The following is a 23,192-nucleotide window of genomic DNA, read 5'->3' as shown; positions in this document are numbered from 1 at the left end:
TGAGCTCTCCTCCACCTCCCTGCGCCATGCACTCAGGTGCACATTCCTCAGCGCTGCATTGGCCACAAAGCCCCTGCGGGGGGACCTCCAAGGAGTCAGCCCTCTCAGAGGGAGGAAGGAAGTCCAAACTCCTCAGCCTGCTGTTCTTGGCTTTCTTCACCTACTTTCAACTACCTTTCCAGGCCCATCTCCGCCCACTTCCTGCTGTGTTCCTGATACTCCAGCCAGATTGGACTTGGACGAGTCACGATTCCCGTCTCTTCATGGTCTAGTTTCTACCTTTATGCAAGCAGCTTCCTTGCTTGGAAAGGGCTCCCTCTTTTAAAAATCTTTCAGAGCCCATCTCAACATCAGCTCCTTTACTGGGTTTTCTTTGATCGTCCTGGTGAGGAGAGATCTCCTTGCCCTAAACTCCTCTAATCCTTTGGTGTCCTGCCATTTTTCTGACACTAGTCTGATGCCTGGTAAACAGAGCAGGGGCTCGCTCAATAAATGGGTGTTGAATGAATAGGCTTCAGCTAACTGGCATGTCAGGAACACATCACTCCCCTTCCAGATTAGCCATGAGCCTTGACCTAGGGAAAGAGGTTGCTGGAAATTCAAATGCAGACAAGTTCTCAGGGAAAGTTTGCTACTTAAAACCAAACTAAACCAAACCAAGCCAAACAAAACAAAAAAACATGATTGAAGGCCCTTCTAAAATCAGAGCCACGTGAAAGATACATTGGGGTTCAATCTAGATTTTCACACACTTAAAGCCCATCAACCCACGTGAGCGATCTTAAAGCACACAGCACGAAGCCACCCCCACAAGGGTATTTTTATATCATGAGTGACGAGATGCACGTGTAAACCTACACATCTCTATGTACTCTAGCAATGGTCTTACGATCTAAAAATTAATCTGAAGCTAAGGTTCACAGAGTACCACAGTTGAGGAAAAGTTAAACTACACAGGGGCGCCTGCGTGGCTCAGTCGTTAAGCATCTGCCTTCGGCTCAGGTCATGATCCCGGGGTCCTGGGATCCAGCCCCATGTCGGCCTCCCTGCTCAGCTGGAAGCCTGCTTCTCCCTCTCCCTCTGCCTGCCTGCCTGTCTGCCTACTTGTATCTCTATCTCTCGCTGTCAAATAAATAAATAAATAAAATCTTTTCAAAAAAAAAGTTAAACTACACAGACAAATGTCAGAAAATGTTACTACACAAAGGGTCATTTAAGTCCATGCAGAATTTATGGGCACTAAAATGTGCTAAAAATGAAGTAAGCCCAATTTCCATCCCATACCTAAATATGCCCACACGCTTCTGGGGCTGCGTGGCTCGACACGGGTGTCTTAGGCATCAGCAGCATGGCCACCGTCAGGGAGGCCACCACTGAAGCTTTGTCTCCCAGACCACGTACACGTGGGGAATTATGTGCAACACGCAGAGGTGACTTTAACACTCACTGCCCGTCCCCAGTGTGTACTGGTGTGCGCTTTTAAACACCACAAAAATGGTTCTATTGAAGCACACGTTTGCACATTCCAATATGTCACTTAGACATCTGTTTACACCTACATCTGGGTAAAATGATGTAAACAGGGTCCCAAACGTAAGGTACTAGGCCAGAGTAAAGGCACTCTGCAGGAAAGCCACCTTTGGACCCGGCATTGAGTCTGTGGATGCCCCAGAAAGAAGCAAGGAGAATGGGGTGGGTGCCGGGACACTGAAACACTGAAACTGACCACCAGTTGAATTATGAGAGTGAGCCGCCCGCCACCTAGGAATGCCAGGGAGCTCCTAGGAAATGCCATGGCAAGCAATAATGTACACGCAGAGCCCACTCATAAGACTGTATTTTTGAAATCCCCAAACCCAAGCCTTTAGCTTCCTTTGAAAAGGCCAAATCAGGATTAAGGACGGAGCAGACCTTCAGGAACAAAAACAATCCCATTGATTTAGGAGGAAATCACTCACCAAGGGGGTTTTATGGATTTAAAAAGCTGAGCTGCGGTCTCTAAGAACTTAGGAAGCAAGGTCACAGTGGTCACAGCTAGTCAACTCCAGACTTCCTCAGGGCTCCCGCCCCATTCACAGGGTCTGTCCTCAAATCTATGACTCTGCTGGGGGCTTCTACTACCTGGACACTGTCGGACTTCTTCAGTCCTTTGGGGGAAAAGAGGTTAGGGAAATGCAGGAAGCAGCAGGTACAGAAATTAGGACAGCCTGCTTCTTAGGGAAGAAACAGTAATAGCAGCTGCTAGTGGCCCTCACCGTGCCCGAGTCACCATGGCACTACTAAGCCATACACACACATGCAAGCACAATCTTTTAATCCCTGTTCTAGAATTGAGCATTCAGGGGCGCCGGGTGGCTCAGTCGGTTAAGCATCTGCCTTCGGCTCAGGTCATAATCCCAGCGTCCTGGGAGCAAGCCCCCCATCAGGCTCTCTGCTCAGCAGGGAGCCTGCTTCTCCCTCTCCCTCTGCCTGCCACTCTGCCTCCTTGTGCTCTCTCTCTGTCAAATAAATAAGCTCTTTAAAGAAAATTTTAAAAATTGAGCATTCAGTGGGGAAAAAAAAATTTGAGGAAATAACATTTGAGTAGTTTATCCAAGGTCATATAACAATAAGTGATAAGGCTGGACTTCAAACTCTGTACGAGAGTCCGTACCCTAATGCTTAGGTTAAAGGATCAGGTCTTGGCTATTAGCTAGACTAAAAGGAAGAGCACTAATGCATAACGAGCACCTATTATGTGTTAAGCAGTGTGCTAAATGATTTTTCACGTGTTATTTCATTTAATCCCTGTGACAACCCCCTAAAGTTGGCATCATCATGTCTAACTTGGTTTTTAAAGATGAGAAAACATCTCTAATTTGCCCAAGGTCACTCAGCTTCTAACAGCAAGACTGAGATTCAAACCCATGGCTAGCTGACTCCAAATCCAATAAGCAGGGTGAATGTCACAGAAGTGAGTGCCTTCAAACACCTGACAATTCCTCCAGTCTTATATGATCCATTCTGTAAATCAAGCACCTCCCTCTAGGTCTAGCTGTTGGAGATGAGAGGTACCTCCAGCCATAGTCTATTTTGTTTACTACTTAGATCCTATGTGATTTCTTATTCTTATGTGATGCTTAGTTTTGGATTTTTTTCCACATAGGGTGGTGGTGTCTCCCCAGATAGATGGTTAGCACCTTGAGGAGAGGGCCGTTGATTAACATTGCCTTTGTGACTCTTCCCCACACAGCGCCCAGCACAATGCCAAGGGCAGAGATGGTGCTTGGGAAATATCTTCTAAATAAAGAGAGAACTCAGAATTGTGCAGCTGGGACCTAACTCAAGTATCTGCAGCTAACAGGCTGGGCACAGTAGCAATTAGCTATATTCTGAGAGCTTACCACCACAAGAAAGCAGAAGTGAGAAGGAATGACAAAGAGAAGACCTCAAATTTAGGGCTCTGAAGATCAGATATGGAGGCCATTGGAATATGGGACTTCCCACCGTCAAAGCTACACTCAGTATTGATTGAGCACCAAATGGTTGTACTAAAAAGAAAGGGAGGAGACAAAGAGCTCTCATCACCAAGCTTATAAGCTATCTAATGTACCTTGATCTTGACCTACAGCCTTGGTGCTGGGTTTCCTCCTCATCTTTGGGGGGGTGCAATGTAACTGAAGAGCAGAGGTACCCTCGGCTGTAAATAGAGAAGATGCTAAGTTTAGGGGAGGGGTCTGAGTTCTACCGGGAACTTTTTTTTTTTTTGACAAAGAGCTTTATTTCTTTTTTTAGCTGAGCCCCATATCTGTGCCTGCTTTCAGTCATCAACTCCGGAGGCTCTTGGTATACACACTCCTCCTTTACGGGGTTGGGGTTCCTCTTGAAATTGTCCTCCTGGTGACATCTGCAAAGGGTCAGTCTAGACCTCTATGAGAGCAGACATGAAGCCTCCTCTGCCTCCCTTTTCACTAAGGGCCCACGTCACTGCTGACTTCACCACTCAAAGGTCCCTCTGCTGACACCGCTGATGGTCACTGACCCCAGGCTCACAGAACTTCCCCATGACTCAGCTGCAAAAGAGGAAAAACAAGGGGGCATCTTTTGAACCACCAGGCCAGCCAGAGCGGTGGAGCACAGACCTCACTTTCTCCCAGTTTTTCACACTGGAAGTAGGCAATGTGCACAGCTCCATTCAGGTGCTTTGGCACTTCGCACCCACTCGCACACAGCAGCCGACGGGTGCGTCCCACTGTCCTGGGTACAGATGGTGGTAAACGGCCCAGAACACATGCGATGTCACATGCTGTCATCCCTAAAAGGAGTTCATATGATGACAAATGCTCCTACCCCTCCCACATTTTCTTCTAAGTCTGGTTGGACTTTCCGAGTGACAGACAGCCCTCCCCTACTGATTTTCAGGGGTGAAGCTCAGACCCAGGTGATTACTCACAGGACAGGCCCTGGAAGAATTATTGTTTTGTGGGTTGCCATGTAAGACCCAGTTCCTCTTCCTATAGGGTGTGCCTCCAGAAACAGACAGAGTGGGTCCAAAGCAGCTTTTTCCTAGGAAGGCAACTTCACAAGTTAACTAACCCTGCCTCGTGATCCTGAGGAGAAATCTAGAAAGAGAAAGAAATCTAAGCCTCGCACGAGAAAAACAATTAGCCACCCATATCTCACACCGACCCAAGGAAGCAGCACCATCAGACCTTGCCCGATGATTTAGGGAGTTACTCAGGGACCTACTTACACAAGAACATCTCCTAATATCCTGCTCTGAAGATGCTTCCCCTCCTACTCGGCTTGATAGTTCCACCATTAGTCACTCCATTAGTTGCTGCCTTTCAGTTTCATCTCTCCTCCCTTAAATGTGAACGCAGGGATCTTTTCTTTCCCATTCACTGCTTCTCCCTTAGCACTCAGAATGCCGCTTAGAACAAAGTAGATGCTCACTAAACATTTGTGCAATAAAAAAATAAAGGTTGTGCTGCACTGTCTCAAAAAAAACCATAGCTCCCGAGAGCAGACTGTAGAGGTAAGAGCACTGAGTTCTAGAAGCAGAGCGTGTGGCCAAGGCTGTACTTCCTGAGATGGACAGGCCAAAAGGAGGAGAGCCTCATTCACTGGCTCCCATTTGTCATATTACCTGCTATCAACTGGGGAGACGTGGGGAGGCTGGCTAGAGGGAATGCAATCCAGAACAAGCAGGATTCAAGAAGACAGAGGATGGCCAGGGACCTCTGTGGGTTATTTGCAAGGGACAGATATCTGGCCCAGGGTGGGGGCACCCTAGGAAAGGCCATGGGTTTTGGGGGAGCAGCATGAGAATACAGGACTAGCCATTCCTGGGGCAGATAATGGGGTACCCTCTTCCCTGAGGAGAAGGAGGAACACTGGAGAGAGAAAAGGCAATGTCTTCACAAGGACAGCCCAAGCCCCACCAGTCCCCATTTGTCACCACTGATCACTGCCACTAACTGTAAGGGGCGTGGGGGGAAATGTGGTAAGGCCAAGACCACCAGGCCCTCAGAAGACAGCTTCTCACTCCGGGCCCTGTCTCCTGACAGTGAGGACCAAATCAGCTCTGTGTTGTGCCACCACTGAAGAAAGGAGCCATCCTAGGCAGAGACGGAAACCTGCTTTGTGCCAACCGTTGGCAAAAGCCCCTTCTGGGAATCAAAAGGAATCAGAATGTTCTGCAGGATTCCTGGCACTGCAGAATGGATCAGCTCAAGAGGCTCAAATTAGCAGAAATACTCCAGAAACCAGAAGCTCTGGGGCTCCTACAGCCAGAGTGGCCAGAGCTCATTTGGAAACGAAGAGCTGGCTCTAAAGGCAAGAACGCCAAGCTCTACGAATGGAGGCTGTGGTCCTCAAGCCAAGAGCACTCCAACGTTGCACTTCACAAAGGAGATAGGATGTGAGTTGTGCACAGGAAAGCCGTTTTATTCCTTGAGTGTCATTGAGCAAGTCCAGAGTCGGTTTTTCTTAAAGGCACTTAAGAGCCTCTGTTTGTACAACACATAATCTGAGCAGCAAGACAACCCAGTGAGGTCAGAGCAGGATGCCCAAAGTCCAGGTGAAATGACACCGCCCTATGAGGGGCGTGCTCTGTCCCCTATTCCCTGAGTCTAAGCAACTTGCTGAATTCAGAGCAGTGAAGTAAACATCGGGACTTCTGATGCTCCCATTCCCGGCCCCGCTCTCTTCCCGCAGAACCTCGCTGAGCCGCGACAAGGCTCATGTCCCACGAAGACACGGTCTGAGACTCCAGATGACCCAGGGCCTGATGGAATCCTTTGCAGTGCGTTTGTTATATAACTAAGGAACGTGGTTGGGTCATCATTAAATGGCTAACATATTTACTCGGTATCTGTTATCAAAGTTCTTTCTGGACAGTGAATCCGAAGGCAGTCCATTGGGAGGAGAGAGCATTAACGTCTCCTTCAGTCCCTCTAAACAAACCTCCAGCCAATGATCTGGGCTCTGGGAACCCAACTTCCTCTCCCCCCACAACAGCCTGAGAAGCGAACACTAGCAAGGAGGGAGGTCTTACTCCACGAACAGCGAAGGTGGTTGAGATGCCTGCCTCAAGACCACACAGCAGGCCAGGGGCTGAGACTGTCTTCTCAGGACCGGGATGGTGACACTCCAGTGACACTCAGGACATGGAGGTGGTGAGGGCTTAGAGGAAGTCGCTCCAGAAAGCTCCAGAAACCCGAGAGCCCTGATCTGTACGGGTCCCGCCCCCCTCAGGCAGCACCGGAAGAGAGAGGCTTTTATAACCACCCGCTGCTCTTCCTGACCACCTGCTTCAAAGGCTTCAGGAACTGAGGATATGGGAGGAGGGGATTTTCTCCAGGGGCCTAGTTACACTGAAAAGGTGGAAAAGATTAGTAAGAGAGTTAAGTCAAGCCGCATTCTTCCCTTACCCCCACTCCCCTCCTCCTGAGGCCACAGCTGACATGTTATTAGATGATAATCACAGAAAATGCTCTGGAATCTTCCCTCGGCAATGAGAGGATAACGCCCCACGGCTGAAGTGTGAAAGCGAGAGCACCAGACATCCATCTTCCCACCCAAATACCCTCACTCGCAGCCGTGCCCCAGGGGTGCCGCCTCCTGGCCTGTGTACTGCGAGCAAGGTCTTGCGGGGGGCTGACCTCCCCGTAGGAGGCTGGAGGTGCTCTCACCAGCTGAGAGACTGGGCGCAGACGGGGCTGCTTCAGTTCCCCCACCTATGGCACTGGGGAGGGGGATCTGCCGGCATAAACTTCGGGGACAGCAGCGATGAAGGAAAGGACCTGAAATCTAAAGATGCCACAAAGAGTGTGGTAAGGAGGGAGAAGGCAGGTGTGCGCTCCGTAACAGTCTATGGAGGGCTTCATTCCAAGAGCTCTCACACTCTCCCTCACTTAACTCCAGTGGCAACCCTGGGAGGCAGACTTTCCTGCGACAGATCACAAAGCTGGTGCCCGAAGAGGGCAGGTGTCCAGCTGGACGCTCCAAACACAGCGGCCAGCAGCGCTGGGTCCCGCCTCCACGGCTTTCACCCCAGGAGTTCTCAAACTTCAGGGGGCGTCAGAATCCCTGACAGAGAATCAAAAACACAGATTCCTGAGCCCCACTCAGAGACGCTGATTCCTTGGTTCTGCCCTGGCGCCCAGGAATCTGCATTTTTAACAACCCGCGCCGCCCCGCCCCCCCTTGGGGGTTCTGCGGCTGGAGGTGCATGGCCCACACTTCACAGTGGCTCTCCGCTGCCCTCAGCAAAAGAAGTCAGAGACAGTTCTCCGCTGTTGTCTTCCCTACGTGTCCTAGGCAGGGCTGGTGGGATAGAGAGGGATCTGTATTCCTGCCAAGCTCCTCAGGAGAGAAGAAGTGGTCCTCTGAGTGAGCTCATTGAGTGGTTCCACAAACATGTCCAGCTACTGAACTGGAAGCCCAGGGCAAAGGTCTGAGGAGGCACAGATCGCTTCAGGGGCAGCCACCACCCCAAACAAACAGCCCATTGGAATGGGTCCTGCCCACTTCTCAGAATAGATGGACACCACCAATAGCCTCGTGTACAGAGAGCTGCCTCCAGAGCCATCAGAGGACACCCAGCCATGCCAACACAGTAATTTGGGGCAGAAAGCTGGAATTTCCAGGGGAGAGGAGGAGGGGAAAATGAAGAAAAAAGAAACAACTCCTAACTTTGCTCCACCTTCATGCCCACCCGCCCCCCTCCCCGGGAGCCAGCAGAGCTGTCCAATGAAGCAGTCTCCTGGAAACGAAAGGGACTTGTGTTCACCTCCTCTCTAGAAAAGGAATCAGGCAGGATCCAAAGCAAACACTGCTCCATTACGAGGTTCTGAGACACACTAATTCCAAAAAGATGGCAAGCAAGTAGAACCCAGCCCTGCCTCCCATCTCCCCTACAGCACAAACATGGCACAGCTATTATCCGCCCTCATGCCCAAGCAAGGCCTCATCTTGAACCGTGGGGTGCTGAGAAGCTGAGCTAATGTTTTTGCACAGCATAAAAAAGGAAAGATGCCTGGAATGAGGTCAGAAAGCAGAAGAAGTGAGGTGGACAGCCAGAGCCTGCAGGAAGGCCTCCCACCTCGAGATGACTCAGTAAAGAAAAAGGCCCTTAGTCCTTCAGAACCAAGAGAAGAAAGATGCTCCATTGGGTTAAGTTCAGGAATGGTGCTGGACAGAAGTCAGGAGACAGAGAACAAAGAAGAGGAAACACCAGCTGTCACATTAACCGTATGGTTCTTTATCATCCTTGATGGGGTTCCAACCCTTAACCTGCGATCCACACGGGGCTGTTTGATGTTGGGGATGGGGGGGAGCTGAAGTCAAGGAAAGGACATCCTGTTAACAGCATTGCTGGAAAAAGATCAAGAACCAGCCAGTAGAAAGCAGCTGTGTCTACCTAAGAGGCCTGGACAGCCCACCTCCTTCAGTAGAACCTTAGGTTTGTGAGACTAAGGACTGATGTGTGGGGGTAGGGGGTAGGGGGTTGAGCCAGTATCTGTGTTACCCCAGAGACTCGAAAGTCTTCATCACAGACAACAGGTGTCATCACTGCATGCTGGGAAAGTAACACCACCTCCCAGCACCTATATACAGCTTTTAGGTTGAGAAGCTCTCAAGTGGGACTTGTCCCATTATGATACTGCCTGGAAACTTCCCAGAATGGCCCACCCTCCCTAGTCACCCAACTCCTGGGCACTCTACCCATGAAGAATCAGCTCATAAAAATCACCTCAGGGAAGCTGTCCTGCTTGCTCCCCATTGTGCTCACACTGGGGTAATGTCCTCCCACATGCTGTGACCTGTAAGCCCCCACGCACGTACATGGTGGTATTATGAGCCTTTAAGTGTTGGCCTCTCCTTCTAGATCAGGAGCCCCCTGCACACAGGAGCAATTACGTTTATTGATGGTGGTACTGATGGCATCTGTTCTTCATTTAGCACTTTTTTATCTGAAAATTCTGTGAGCTAAGTAAGATCCCTCCATTTGTTTCACTTAATCCTCTTCTTTACCTTTTGCAATAGCCAATATTATCTCCTGCTTACAAAAGAAGAAATCAAAATGTAGGAAACCCAATGGACTTGACTGAAGGAACACAGCAGAGCTAAAGATGGTGTTCTCAACCACCCTGGGTCTAGCACAGTTCAAGGCACACAGTAAGGACTACATAGCTCTTTCCATTGAAGGAATAAGATTAAATCACATCAGAAAGACAAATCCAGGTATGACAGTTCCTTCCTCCAATGACCTGAGCTCTCAACTAAGTAGTCACCTTAATTCTTGTGTATTAACTTGTCCATCCATTTGTAAGCATGTTATGCCCAGAGCCCTGCTCTGAGATATAGGAGAGGTGTGTTAGTCAAATTTCTAATCCTCTGGCAAGTCTCCCATTTAGCTGAAAGAGGAGGAGGAGAAAGAGGTGGAAAAGGACAGGAGAAAAGATAAGGAAGAGGGGGAAACACAAACATCCAGAAAACAAAGGCCAGTATCCCAGTGAACTCAGCAAGCACGCAGAAGGCCCAGAATGCACTCCTCCAAGCACAGAGACTGATGAGTTGATGACAGGAGGTGAGCAGGCACCCAGCCAGAAGGAAACACCTCACAAGCACTGGATCTTTGTGTGTGTGTGTGTGTGTGTGTGTGTGTGTGTGTGTGTGTGTGTGGTAAAATACACATAGCATAAATCTTAACCATTTTAACCATTTTTTTTTTAAGATTTTATTTATTTGCGAGAGAGAAAATGAGAGACAGCATGAGAGGGAGGAGGGTCAGAGGGAGAAGCAGACTCCCTGCCGAGCAGGGAGCCCGATGCGGGACTCGATCCTGGGACTCCAGGATCATGACCTGAGCCGAAGGCAGACGCTTAACCAACTGAGCCACCCAGGCGCCCCATTTTAACCATTTTTAACTGTATGGTTTAGTGGTATCAAGTACATCCATATTGCTATGCAACCATCACCTCCACCCATCTCCAGAGTATTTTTCATCTTCCCAAACTGAAACTCTATACCCATCAAACAGTAACTCCCTATTCTTTCCTCCCCTAGTCCCAGGCAACCACCATCCTACTTTCTGTCTCTATGAATTTGAATACTCTTTGTACCTGCAGTATAATCAAAATATATTTGCTCTTTGTCCCTGGTTCCTGGCACAGAGCTCTAAAAGCCCTTGGAATCTCATGAGTGGTAGGAGACTTTTATTACTCACAAGGAATCCTTTTCCAATCACACCTGAATTTATGCTACTGAAGTGACTCAGAGCAAGGACTGTAGATGGCCTTAGGATGGGCTAATCTCCAGAAAATTACGTGATTAGAGTTTGGGAACTTTCAGCCTCATCCTCCCCCCGACCTCTGAAAAGGCAAGGGGAGCTAGAAATTGAGCTCTATAAAAACACATGAGCAAGGAAATTCGGTGAGCTTTCTGGTCAGTGAACACATCACATCAGTGCTGGGAGAGTGGTATGCCCAGAGAGGCCCCCACATCTCTTCCATTTGGCTGTTCCTGAGTTGTGTCCTTTATAATAACGAGTAAAGTAAGTGGCCTTACCAGTAAATAAAATGTTTACCTGAGTTCTGTGAGCCATTCTAGCAAATTATAGAACCTGAGTAGGGGTCATGGGAACCGTCAATTTATAACCAGTCAGTGAGAAGTGTGGCTGGCCCCCAAGACTTGCAAATGGCATCTTAAGTGGGGGCAGTCTTGTGGAACTGAGCCCTTAACTTGGGGGTTGGTCTGCATTTAACTCCAAGTAGTCAGTGTCAGAATTAAATTGAATTGTAGGACATTCAGCTGGTGTTAAAGAATTGGAGAATTAGTTGGTGTCAGAAAAAAATACACATCAATACCTCATATAAGTGGAATCATATAGTATCTCTGCTTTTGTGAACTACCTTATTTCACTTAGCATAATGTCTTCAAGGTTGATCCATGTGTAGCATGGGTCAGAATTTCCTTTCAAGGCTGAATAATATTTCATTTCATGTGTATATCACATTTTGTTTATCCATTCATCTGTAGATGGGCACTTGGGTTGCTTTCTCCTTTACGGCTATTGTGAATAAAGTTGCTATAAACATGGGCAAACAAATATCTGGTTTAACCTCCTGCTTTCAGTTCTTTTGGGTAAATAGCCAGAAGCAGAATTGCTGGATCATATAGTAATTCTATTTCTAATTTTCTGAGGAACTGCCATACTGTCTTCCATATGACTGCGCCATTTTACATTCCCATCAGCAACACACAAGGGTTCCAATTTTTCCACATCCTTCCCTACACTTGTTTCTTTTTTCCCTGAGGATGAGCATCTTCTCATGTGCTTATTGACCATTTGTATATCTTTTTTGGAGAAATACCTGTTCAAGTCCTTTGCTCATTTTTAAATTAGGTGGATTTTTTTATTGTTCAGCTGTTATATATTATATACATATAATTAATACATATATATTAATTATATATCCTGGATATCAACCCTTAATAGATATAGGACTTGAAAATATTTTCTCCCATTCCACGAGTTGCCTTCTCACTCTATTGATGGTGTCCTCTGATGCACAGAAGTGTTTTATTTTGATGTAGTCCAATGAATCTCTTTTTTTCTTTTATTGCCCATGCTTTCAGTATCACAACCAAGAAATCACTGTCATCATTACCAAATCCTACATCACTAAGCGTTTTCCCTATGCTTTCTTCTTACAGAGTTACAGTTTTACCAACACCATTTGTTGAAAAGGCTAGTGATAATCATGTGTCAATGTAGGCTCATCAACTGTAACAAATGTACCACTGTGGTTTATAGTTTTCTCAACACCATTTGTTGAAAAGACTGGTTATCATGATGTGTCAGTGTAGGTCCAACAACTGTAACAAATCCACCACTCTGGTGGGGGATGCTGACAATGGCGGAAGCTGTGCGTGCTGAGGAGTGGGGTAAGAAGGGTGGGGAGAAATCTCTGTACCTTCAACTTAATTTTGGTGCAAACCTAAAACTGCTCTAAAAAATACCTTTTTTTTTTTTTTTTTTTTTTTTTTTAGGAAAAGGTTTCCATTGGCCTTGGCACTCTTGTTGAAATCATTTGACCACATATGCGAGGGTTTACCTCTGGGCTCTCTCTATTCCATTGGTCTATATGTTTGTCTTTAGGCAATACCATACTGTCATGATTACTACGGCTTTGTTATTAGTTTTAAAATCAAGAAGCATGAGACCTCCAACTTTGTTGTTCTTTTCCAAAACTGTTTTGGCGATTCAGTGTCCTTTAAATTTCCACATGAATTTTTCTATTTTCCATTTTTCTATTTCTGCGAATAACATCATTGGGATTTTGATGGGGATGGCACTGAATCTGTAGATTGTTTTTGGTAGTATTTCCATCTTAACAATATTAAGTCTTCCAATCTACAAACACAAGATGTCTTTTTCATGTATTTATGACTTCTTTAATTTCCCTCAGCAATGTTTTTTAGTTTTCAGTGTATAAGTCTTTCACCTTTTTGGTTAAAATTTATTCCTGGATATTTTGTTTTCGATGCTGCTGTAACTGGAATTGTTTTCTTAATTTCCTTTTGGGATTGTTCATTGTTAGTGTACAAAGATACAATTAGGTTAAAGTGTTGCAAATTCAGTTTACAGAAAGGAACTGGTTATCGGGAGTACAGCATGGGGGAGGACGGAGGGAGAAGGAAAAGGTAAGTAAAAATTCCATGAAATCTCCTACCATTTTGAATGGGGCTTTTTCTTGGTTGGGTGTTTGCCTGGTTGCTGTCTATCTTTGAGTAATCTCCAGAAATCCTATAAAGAAGTTATTTTAGCTGGTTTTTAGTTTGCTTAACATTTCTGTGAGGGGCAAGGGTCTGAAGCTTCCTGACCCACCATCTTGCTGACATACTCTTCGAGGCCTAAGGCTGATTCCCCAAGCAGTGAGTGTATCTTTAAGGAGAGAATTAAGGAGCCAGACTGGTGGGAACAAGAGACAGACTGGATAGAAAGAAATGGAGAAGAGTAGGGGTCTTAGCATGCTAACCCAAAGACTTAGACTTGATTCCATGGAATTGCCAGCCACCTGCAATTGCTGCCAAAGGAACAAAGACAGAAGTCAGGCCAGGCCAACCTGAGCCTCCTCCAGTGGCCTGAGCTAAAGGTCAAAGAAATAAAAGGAATAGGAGGGAGCATCAGCATGGTTCCACATCACATTCCACCAGGGCGTGCCTCCCCACCCCCGGGGTGGGAGTATATTTCAAAAATCTGAAATGAATCCAAATTATGAGCCCCACCCCCAGCCCAGCCTCTTCCCTCAATCTGAAGGGTGAGTGGCTGAGCTCCCAATTGCTTCCCCGGGCACACTGGACCAGCAAACACATAATAAATCTCTCCTGACAAGAACGTGGCTCCAAGCAAGAGGCTGCCTTCCCAAGGCCTGCTGTTCCCCTTTCCTAGTGATTTCAAAAACTGATCACTAGTCTCCCCTGGGAAGCCAGGTAAAAAGATAGGAGCCCGCGCCCCACCCCTAGAGAGTCCAGTTAAGGAAGTCCACCTGGGGCCCAGGCATCTGTATTTTTACCCAGCCCCTAGGGTGAGGCAAATGATCACCATTTTTGGCTTGGAGCACTAGTCTGGTGTCCTCCCCAGAGCTGCTAGCCTTCGAGTTCATTTCTCTTGGCCTGCATCTTGGGCAGGGGCTTTCCGACTGACAAAGGAGAACTGGAATTCACTTCCACTTCACTTTCCCCAGAAGTCTCAAACTGAAGTTTTATCTGATCCACAGTTTCAAAAGGATGGAATATAATTAAACACACACACACACCCCTATGAATTGTCATCAGCACTTAATAAACAGATTTCATAAGGCAGACACAGAAAGACAAACATTGTATGATTCCGCTTATATGACGTACCTAGCAGAGGCGAATTCGTAGAAACAGAGAGTAGAAGAGAGGTAACTAGGGGCTGGAGGAAGGGGGATAGGAGGAGTTATTATTTGATGGGTACACAGTTGTTGAGGGTATATAAAAAGTTTTGGGTATAGATAGTGGTAATGCTTACATAACATTGTAAAAGTATTTAATGCCATTGAATTGTACACTTATGAATGGTTAAAATGATATTATGTCTCTTCTACCAGAATAATAATAATAATAATAATAATAATAATAATAATAATAAAAACAGACTTCATCTAAAAATCTAGATCTCTGGTTTCTCCTTAAGGAAAAAAAATGAGCTCTGGCAACACTGGGTCATGCTTTATATACCAACAGTTGGCAGCAGCCGACGCAGCTGCTGTCTTTGGATGGGAAATGGACTCTCACGTTTTGTCGTGACCCCACCACACCCCAATGTCATTTTGACTGTCACATTTATAAGACCTGCCTGGCACCCAGGAGCACTTGAAGGTGTGGTCCCAGCCCCACCCCACTGCATGTCATCACCACTGGCCTCCTCCCCTCCCAGCCCTGGCCTATTCCTGTCTTCCAGTGCATAAGGGGAGGCCAGGAAGTGGTCAGCCACGTGGGCAGGCACTCTGTGTGCTTTAAGTAACAAGAACAATCACTAGAAGAGAACAAGAGTTTGCCTTCACCTCCCCCAACTTCAATCAGACCTTGAAAGGCCTCTAACATTAGAAAATCCAGAACGATAAGCTTAGACTTTAACACATGACCATGGCAAATGACTATGATTGGGAACAACAGTAGGCTGACCATCCACCTCCTGACCCTGACCCCTGAGTCAGTCTCAGACACCCAGCCTCTCTGGTATTACCACACGATCAGCCGGTCCAGCAAACACCACGTCCTCAAGACTGGACTCCGTTTCCTAGCACCCATCTTTATCTGCTAGAATCTATTTCCAAACGCGTAAATATGATGTGGTTCAGGACATGCTCCTCCAAATTATGGCACCCAGAATATTTTAAGCTGAGGGAGTTTCAGAAAAGAGCAGATAGGGAAAGTCACTCTGACCTCCTCCTGCTTGCTCTTCTTCCCTGAAACACACCTTAAACCTTCCTGTAAGAGGTACTCCTCCCATACCTGGAGCAAAGGAGCACCCTTACCTCTCAAGACAAAAGGATACCAAGGGGGCACCTGGGTGGCTCGGCAGTTAAGCGTCTGCCTTCGGCTCAGGTCATGATCCCAGCGTCCTGAGATCGAGCCCCGCATCAGGCTCCCTGCTCAGCGGGAAGCCTGCTTCTCCCTCTCCTACTCCCCCTGCTTGTGTTCCCTCTCTCGCTGTGTCTCTGTCAAATAAATAAATAAAATCTTAAAAAAAAAAAAAAAAAAGGATACCAAGGAGAATCATAACAGGTCTTACTCAGTTTCCTACACTAATTTCATACTCCTAACCTGTCATAGTCCTCCACGATGGTGCACTTTTCATCAAGTCTAGCCTAAAAGCACACAGGTCTAAGTGTTTCTTCATTTCCTTAGGAAGGCTCCCATATCATGTAATACTTATATAAACTTGGATGATTTTCTCCTGATTACCTGTCTTTATCAGTTTAATTTTTAAACCCAACTAAGGCCCCTAAGAGGGTCAAGGAAAACTCCCCCCCCCCCAACCCAACCTGCTAAATAGCATCATTGTTCTAGATCTGCGCTGTCCAACCTGGCTATTGAACACATCTCACCATTCCTAGGAAATGTGGCGAGGCTATAAGTGTCAAATACATGCCAATTTTCAAAGACTCAGTATGAAAAAAGAATGGAAAATAGCTTATTAGTGATTTTATTATATAGATTACATGTTGAAAGACTATTTTGGATATATCAGGTTAAATAAAATATACTAGTAAAACTAGTTTCACCTGCTCTTTCTACTTTTTAAAAAATTTACATTTCACCTGTTTTTAATGTAGCTAGTAGGAAATTTAGTTGTGCATGTGGCTGGCCTTAAGTTTCTATTGGGTGGTGCTATTTCTGAAAGTCCAAACAGCATGGCCGCTACACACCTGATTCTGTAAGATGACTGCACTAGACAGGTAAGTCTATCCTTATCCACAGGGGATATATTCCAAGACCCTCACAGGATGCCTGAAACTGCAGATGGTACTGAACCCTGTCTGTACTACATGTTTCTCTATACCTACCTAACTATGATAAAGTTCAATTTGTAAATTAGACACAGTAAGAGATCAGCAATAACTTGTAATAAAATAGAACCACTATAACAATATACTGTAATAAAAGTTATGTGAATGTCACCTCTCTCTCAAACTATCTTATTGTACCATGCTCACCCTTCTTACAATGATGTTCGATGATAACACACCTATGTGATAAGATGAAGCAAGGGGAATGATGTGGCATTACGACATCGTGTTAGGCTATGGATGACCCTCCTATAGGTTAGGAGGACCATCTGTTTCCAGGTTGACTGCAGGGGACTAAAACCATGGAAAGTGAAACAGGGATAAGGGGAGACTCCTATATTTTCATAACTTGAAAAGCAAACATTCTCTCCTACTCTTTCTGGTAGGCACTGCCCAGGGGTCCTTGAGGAAGTCCCTCCCCACCTTAGTGCTGTAGGCTCCTCACAGGGGCTGGAACCGACTTGGTCCCTTCGAGCTCCCACATCTCTCCCGTCCAGTGCCACCAAGCTATCACCAGACTCTAAGACAGGGCTTTCTTCCAATCCTTCCATTATAACATCGTCCACATCACTCAAAACCCCACATGGGTAATTTCCCTGGAAGCCATAGAACAAGTGTTGCCAAATGTCAGGCTGTCACCACCTGTGTAACTGGCCAGAGACAAAGGGAAGAGGCTCTGTTGCAATTCTAAGACTCCTTCCCTTTCTCACCCCAGCTGAGGATTCACTGGTTTCTTCTTCCCAAAGACCAGAGCCCCACCTTCTTATGACTCTTGCTAGGCTCAAAGAGGCAGAATCCACCCTTTAGCAGTTCACAACACAGTGGGTGGGGAGACGGTACTAACGCCAGGCACTTCAAAACAGAAGACAGGTACAGAGGTTCTCAGATTCTGGAGAAAACTGCTGGGTACTTTATCACCACCACCAACCAGACACAAGGGGCAAAATTCCAACCTCATAATCCTGCCCTCCCCCTTTTTAAAAATATATGCTTTAGGGGCGCCTGGGTGGCTCAGTCAGTTAAGCGTCCGACTCTTGATCTCAGCTCAGGTTGTGATCTCAGGGTCGTGAGTTCAAGCCCTGCCTTGGACTCCACGCCCAGCGTGGAGCCTACTTTTAAAAAACCAATTAATTAATGAAAAAAATTTAAAAATTAACTTAAAAATTTAATTCTAAAATAAAAAATATATGCTTTATCCACATGACAACTCAGTATTGGCTTATTGACATGGGCTTTTGGAGGTGGAGTTGCATTCAAATCTCCCTTCTACCACTTAGTAGCTGTAGGACCCTGGATAAGTTTGCTACATTTATCTGGGTCTCAATTTCCTCCCCCATAACAACAGGGACAATTCCACCTACCTCATAGAGTTGAAAAATTAAATAATAGGTAAGAAAGTGCCTTGCACGTAATAGGTGTTTGGTAGATATTAGCTTCCTTCCCCTTCAATTTTTCTAAGCAATTGGGCAAAGAAGATACCAAAAATCTCATGGAGAACTGAAAATAAATCCTTTATACGCTGATCTAGGCTTTTGTTTATTTGTTTGTTTATCGGAATCCTAGTGCCTGGTACAATTTTAAAATCTGGTATGGGAACTCTGCAAAGGCGGGGATTATCTTTGTAGCCCTAGCCCAGTGCCTGGCAAATGGGAAGCACTAGGTGAATGCTTGTTGAATGAATGAATGAATGAATGAATGAATGACGAATTTGATGCAAGCAGGGCTGGTGCACGTGTGGAGTACGCGTAAGAGGCACAAGAAGAGGGAGGTCAGAATTATCAGCGTACAGAGTTTAGCTGATCAGTGTGAGGTTTGCAGGCCAACAAGAATTATTCTGTGGAACAGCATCTGAAGTCTGTTTAGACAGCTCTGGGGAGCCTTTTTTCCTAAGCGGCAAAGCTCTTAATACTACTCTAATACTATCTCTCCTCCATTCAGCCGTGCCTTACTCAGAAAGAAAGGTAAAACGCATGCCAAGAACCAAACATAGATAGTCATCCTGACGGTGAGGAAGCATTACCAACTCAGTTTTTCACACATTTTTTCTAGCGTTAAGACAAAAAGATCAAACTGAATAGATGGCTCCGTGATACAAATATATGCTGTCAGAGTGTTTTTAAATGTAAAATTCTTAGCATTTCCTGACCTTGGTGGGGAGTGGGGGTGAGGAATGAGTAAATAGTCTTATTAAACTTCAAAGATTTATCTGGTGTCAAGTTCCCTCACAGGTGTGTGAGGAGGGGTCTGAAAACCTATTAGTTTATGCTTTATGGTTTACAAAAACATTTTGGATTCTCGGATCTCACCAGGCCACCCGAGGGGCTTCTCCCACAAAGTGATCCTGCTCTCCCCAAAACAATGGGTTTGAGATTGCACTGAATCCCGTTCTGCTGCTCATAGGGAGATTTAACCCTTAGGAAGTTGGAAAGGTCCTGCCCTTCACCTCCCAGCTTTACCCTCCTATAAGGGAAAAAGTAAGAACTAAGGGTTACTGGTCATGTGTTAAATAAAATAAAATGAAAACAACTGCAGGTGCTTGGGAAGAAGTGGGACCTGGAGGCAGTGGTCTAGATAGAGAAGGACCCCATAAATACTTGCTTCAAATATTTGGAGAAGGCAGTCATAATGATGAGAGAACAGAAGGCAAGCTGAGGACAAAGCAGAAGCTGACACCCCAACACCCCTCCCCCCATGGGATCTATGTGACGTTCCTCAGGCACTCCTGGCTGCCCCAAAGGAAAAACAAATAGTTAATTTAGAGTGATCACATTCCTACAAGACATGAGTCTCCCTCAGTTTACAAATGTCTTAGCAATCTACAAGAACAAAGCATTCCTACAATAACCTAGCTTCCAGAGGGAAATAGATACAATTAAATGCCCTTATAACCTGCAGCCCATTGACAGATACTTGAAGTGGGCAGAGTGTAATGTTCCTCCAGGAAGTTCCCAACTATCTTAATGCTAATGCCTTACTAGTGGGGTAAACAACCTTAACCTGACAATGGCAAGGCCTCTGGTATCCTGTGAGTCTTCTTTAACATACAAAAATCCTTTTGAAACCTCCCTTTTCCTTACCTCCCCCAACCCTATAGTATGTAATCAGCCACCCCTCACAACCCCGAGGCAGCAGCTCTTCCTGCCCACGGGTCCTGTCCCTGTGCTTCCATAAACTACCATTTTGCGCCAAAGACGTTTCAAGAATTCTTGCTTAGTTGTCGGCTCCGGACTCTACCCCACTGAACCTCACCTATATTCCAAAATCCCGTCAGTAACATGCCCAACGTTTGGGTCATAACCTCACTGAGATGCAAAGAGATCCTCCCTCCAAAAAGAAAGAAAGAAAAGGGATTGAGATAGGAGCTTTCCACGCCTTTCCAAAAAGGTTTCTAGGCCTTGGAAATTCAGCACGAGATTCCTATTCCATCCTGCTAGGCTTGGCTCTACTCCCCAGGGAAGCAGTTTGGCCCAGAGCACTGTTTCCACTGTCCTCACTTCAGCTGTGTATAAAAGAAGGTAAGCACGGGGCCAAGGGCCAAACACCACCAAGCCAGCGCTCAGTGGTTCTATGTTAGTACAGGACATACTGCATTCTAGGAAAGCTGGTGAGTCAGGCTAAAAATATCCATCAAATTCTGACCATCCCAGAATAATCTGATGCCCATGGGCTGCTCCCTGAGAAAGAACAGCTTTCCTGAAATCACAGGTCTAAGCCAGTGGACTTGATGTGGGAAACAAAGGTAGAAGGAAAATTATTAAGTTTCCTCACTACCTACAGCCCATTGACAAGTCCTTGGAACAGGCAGAGTGACATTCCTCTAGGGACTCAGCTGCCTCGATGTTAATACTTTGCTAAGGGCAAAAGGCAATTCTAGTCTGACCCCCCCTTCCCCCAGGATCCTGTAAGTCTACTTTAACGTATAAAAATTCCTTTGGAAACTTCCTTTATCTCTAAACCCCCCCCCCCCCAAGATACATGTTGGCAATCATCCCCCAAGCATATGGCCCACTGATATACATCTGAGGGGTCTCATGACTAAGGGTTTACTAGACAGTAATAAATGACCTTTTCCCAACAGTAGCTAGCCCTCTCAAGGTCCTGGAAACCTTGCTTCCAAAATTCTTTAGTGACTTAACGCTACCCCTAACCCCCTCCCAACTTGAAAGTATATAACGGGCCACTCCTCATGACCCCATTGCAGCTCCTTCTACCCACGGGTCCTGTCCCCGGGCTTTCATAAAATCACCTTTTTGCACCAAAGACGTCTCAAGAATTCTTTCTTGGCCGTTGGCTTCGAACCCTAATAACGTCTTTCCTATATCAGACTGACGGGGTCAGGAAGGAGATCATAAACCCGAGGACATTCCAGAAGCATGCTTTCTGCTGGGGGAGGAGAAACTGTCGGTGAAGGAAAAGGTCTCCTTCTGTTCCCCTAACCTGCTCTTACAGAGCCATCCAGTCACAATCCCTCACTCCCGCCCAGCCATGAAGTCCCCCAGGGTCACAAACACTGCTGAGGTCAGAAAACCACAGGCTCCCACACACTTAGGCGCCCTCAGGTACAACCCAACACAGTGAGCTTCCCAATGATATGATGCCCATTCCTCTGAACACCCGCCAACTCCCTGACCCACCTGATTGCCAAAGACAGCTATGGCACAGGCCGTTGAGACCTCATTAGCCCCGAACCAGACAGAAGCAATGCGGGAGGGCATGCCCAGGATGAAGACCTGGGCCACAGAGCAGATGATCTGGCCTAGGACGGTGACTGGGAAGAGATGTGGCTTCAGGCTCCCCAACTTCACCCAGGCCCCCAGGCAGTTGAGAGCAGAGCCGGTGAGGGCGATGGTGCGCAGGCCAAATTTCTCCAGCAGCCAGGCCACGGGCAGGATGAGAGGGATGTAGGTCAGCATGTAACACATGGACAGCCAGTCGATGGCAAAGGCACTGACCCCGTAGAAGTTCATGAAGATGTTATTGATGGAGCCGTACTGGATCCACTGGAAGGCATTGCACATGGAGTAGCAGCTGAACAGCAGGACCACCACCCAGCGGCGCTTGCTCACCTTGATCACGCTACGGTCCTCGGGGCACGAGCTCCCGGGGTAGGCCAAGCCACCGGGTTCGGCCAAGGTTCTGGGGTGGGCAGAACTGCTTGAGTGGGCCGACACGCTGGGGTGAATGGAGACGCTGGGGTGGGCCGACACGCTCGGGTGGGCCGACACGCTGGGGTGAATGGAGACGCTGGGGTGAAGGGAGACGCTGGGGTGGGCCGACACGCTGGGGTGGGCCGAGGCGTTGGGATCCGCGCGCAGGGCAGGCTCCTGCGCAGGGCTGCCATCGTGCTCCTGTTGGTTGGGCTCTTCATTCACCATGACCACAGCCTCTCCTGGAGCCCGAGACAGGTGCTGAGGACCCCGGCAGTCTTAAGGGACAGTGGCCTCGGCTGCTCCCTTAGAGCTGACAGGGCACTCGCCCAGGCCCACCCCAGAAAACACGGAGATCCGAGCCTGCGTAAAAACTGCGAGCCGAACTCCCTTCACTCACCCCCAAGCTTCTGTTCCCACTTTTCCTTGGTGTCTTTTCCCACCGACCGCTGTCCCCCAGGCCGGCCGCAGCACCTCAGCCCGGTGCTGGCTACGGGTGCCTTGAGTCCTCCCCAGGGGTTCAGGCCAAGTTCAGTCCCTCGGTCCGGGAGAAAAGTTCGCGCCTAGCACGGAGCCTGTAGGTGGGACTCGGTTCCGCTCCGGGGTGGCTTGGGGCCCCGCCCCCTCGGGCGCACGTGACCGCCCCACCCCCGTCCAGCCGGGCTTCCCCCACCCTCCTGCTCCCCCCTTCCCTCCCGCCTTCTCGAGCCGGGCTGGTCCGGCTGCGCAGTTGTTTCGCCACAGCTTGCGGGGTGCATTCCTCCCCCACGCCCCGGGTGCCATGGAAACCGCCGGGTTAACCCCCACCCTCCGCACTGCCCCTCAGATTCATTTGCCTCTCCCAGGGGACCCCGCAGGAAAAAAAATCCCCGAAGCTCTGCAGAGGTAATCCCACAGCTAGCGTCTCCTCGGTGCGGGTCCCCATCCCCTGCGCGTGGGCACCGATGCCCGGCGCTTCCGGAGTGCTCTGGGGAAATCCAAGAGGGCTTCCCGACTTTTTACCAATTGGCTGAGCTCCCAGATCCTTGCTGAACTTTAGGTATAAGGAGATTTGTAGATTTCTCGGTCTGGTTGCGCTCCTCGGGGAAACGGGAATTGCAGGAAACTCGTTTTATTGTTGCTTTGCCTGCGGACGTGGTCATTTAATGGGGAACTCAGATGTGAACCTGTGAGGCAGGCCTCTTCTTTCCTGTCGGTCCCTGCGCAGCTTCCTAGGCGAGCACCTGCGGGTGGAGGGCAGCCTCCGGGAGTTTGGAGAGTTCGGTGGCGGCGTTGTGGGATGGAATACCCAGCGCTATGTGGCCTTTAAGTAGCCCTGGGCTGCCACCTGTTGATCCCAGCCCATTACAGAGGGTAATCCCTCAAGTCATCGCCTCCGGAGTGTCAGGCCTGAAGGGCAGAAATGCCTGTTCGCAGCGTCCATTTCAGCCCCAGAGAGGGATAAAGAGCCGAG

The 23,192-nt window shown here is 47.6% G+C and overlaps 1 protein-coding gene across 1 annotated transcript in view; it reads right to left on the bottom strand.

Annotated features, from left to right (window-relative positions):
- FLVCR2 (FLVCR heme transporter 2) overlaps nt 1-22,342 on the bottom strand; it is a 51,852-nt gene extending 29,510 nt beyond the window's left edge. Inside the window, exon 1 of the mRNA XM_032405638.1 lies at nt 21,227-22,342. Within this exon, the coding sequence (XP_032261529.1) occupies nt 21,227-21,967 (741 nt within the window). The 5' untranslated portion in view covers nt 21,968-22,342. The remainder of the gene's footprint in view (nt 1-21,226) is intronic.
- Between the last annotated feature and the right edge of the window lie 850 nt (nt 22,343-23,192).

Source organism: Phoca vitulina, unplaced genomic scaffold, assembly GCF_004348235.1.
Source record: "Phoca vitulina isolate PV1807 unplaced genomic scaffold, GSC_HSeal_1.0 scaffold7, whole genome shotgun sequence".
Taxonomy (NCBI): Eukaryota; Metazoa; Chordata; class Mammalia; order Carnivora; family Phocidae; genus Phoca; species Phoca vitulina.
This window is presented reverse-complemented; position numbering and strand designations above follow the sequence as displayed.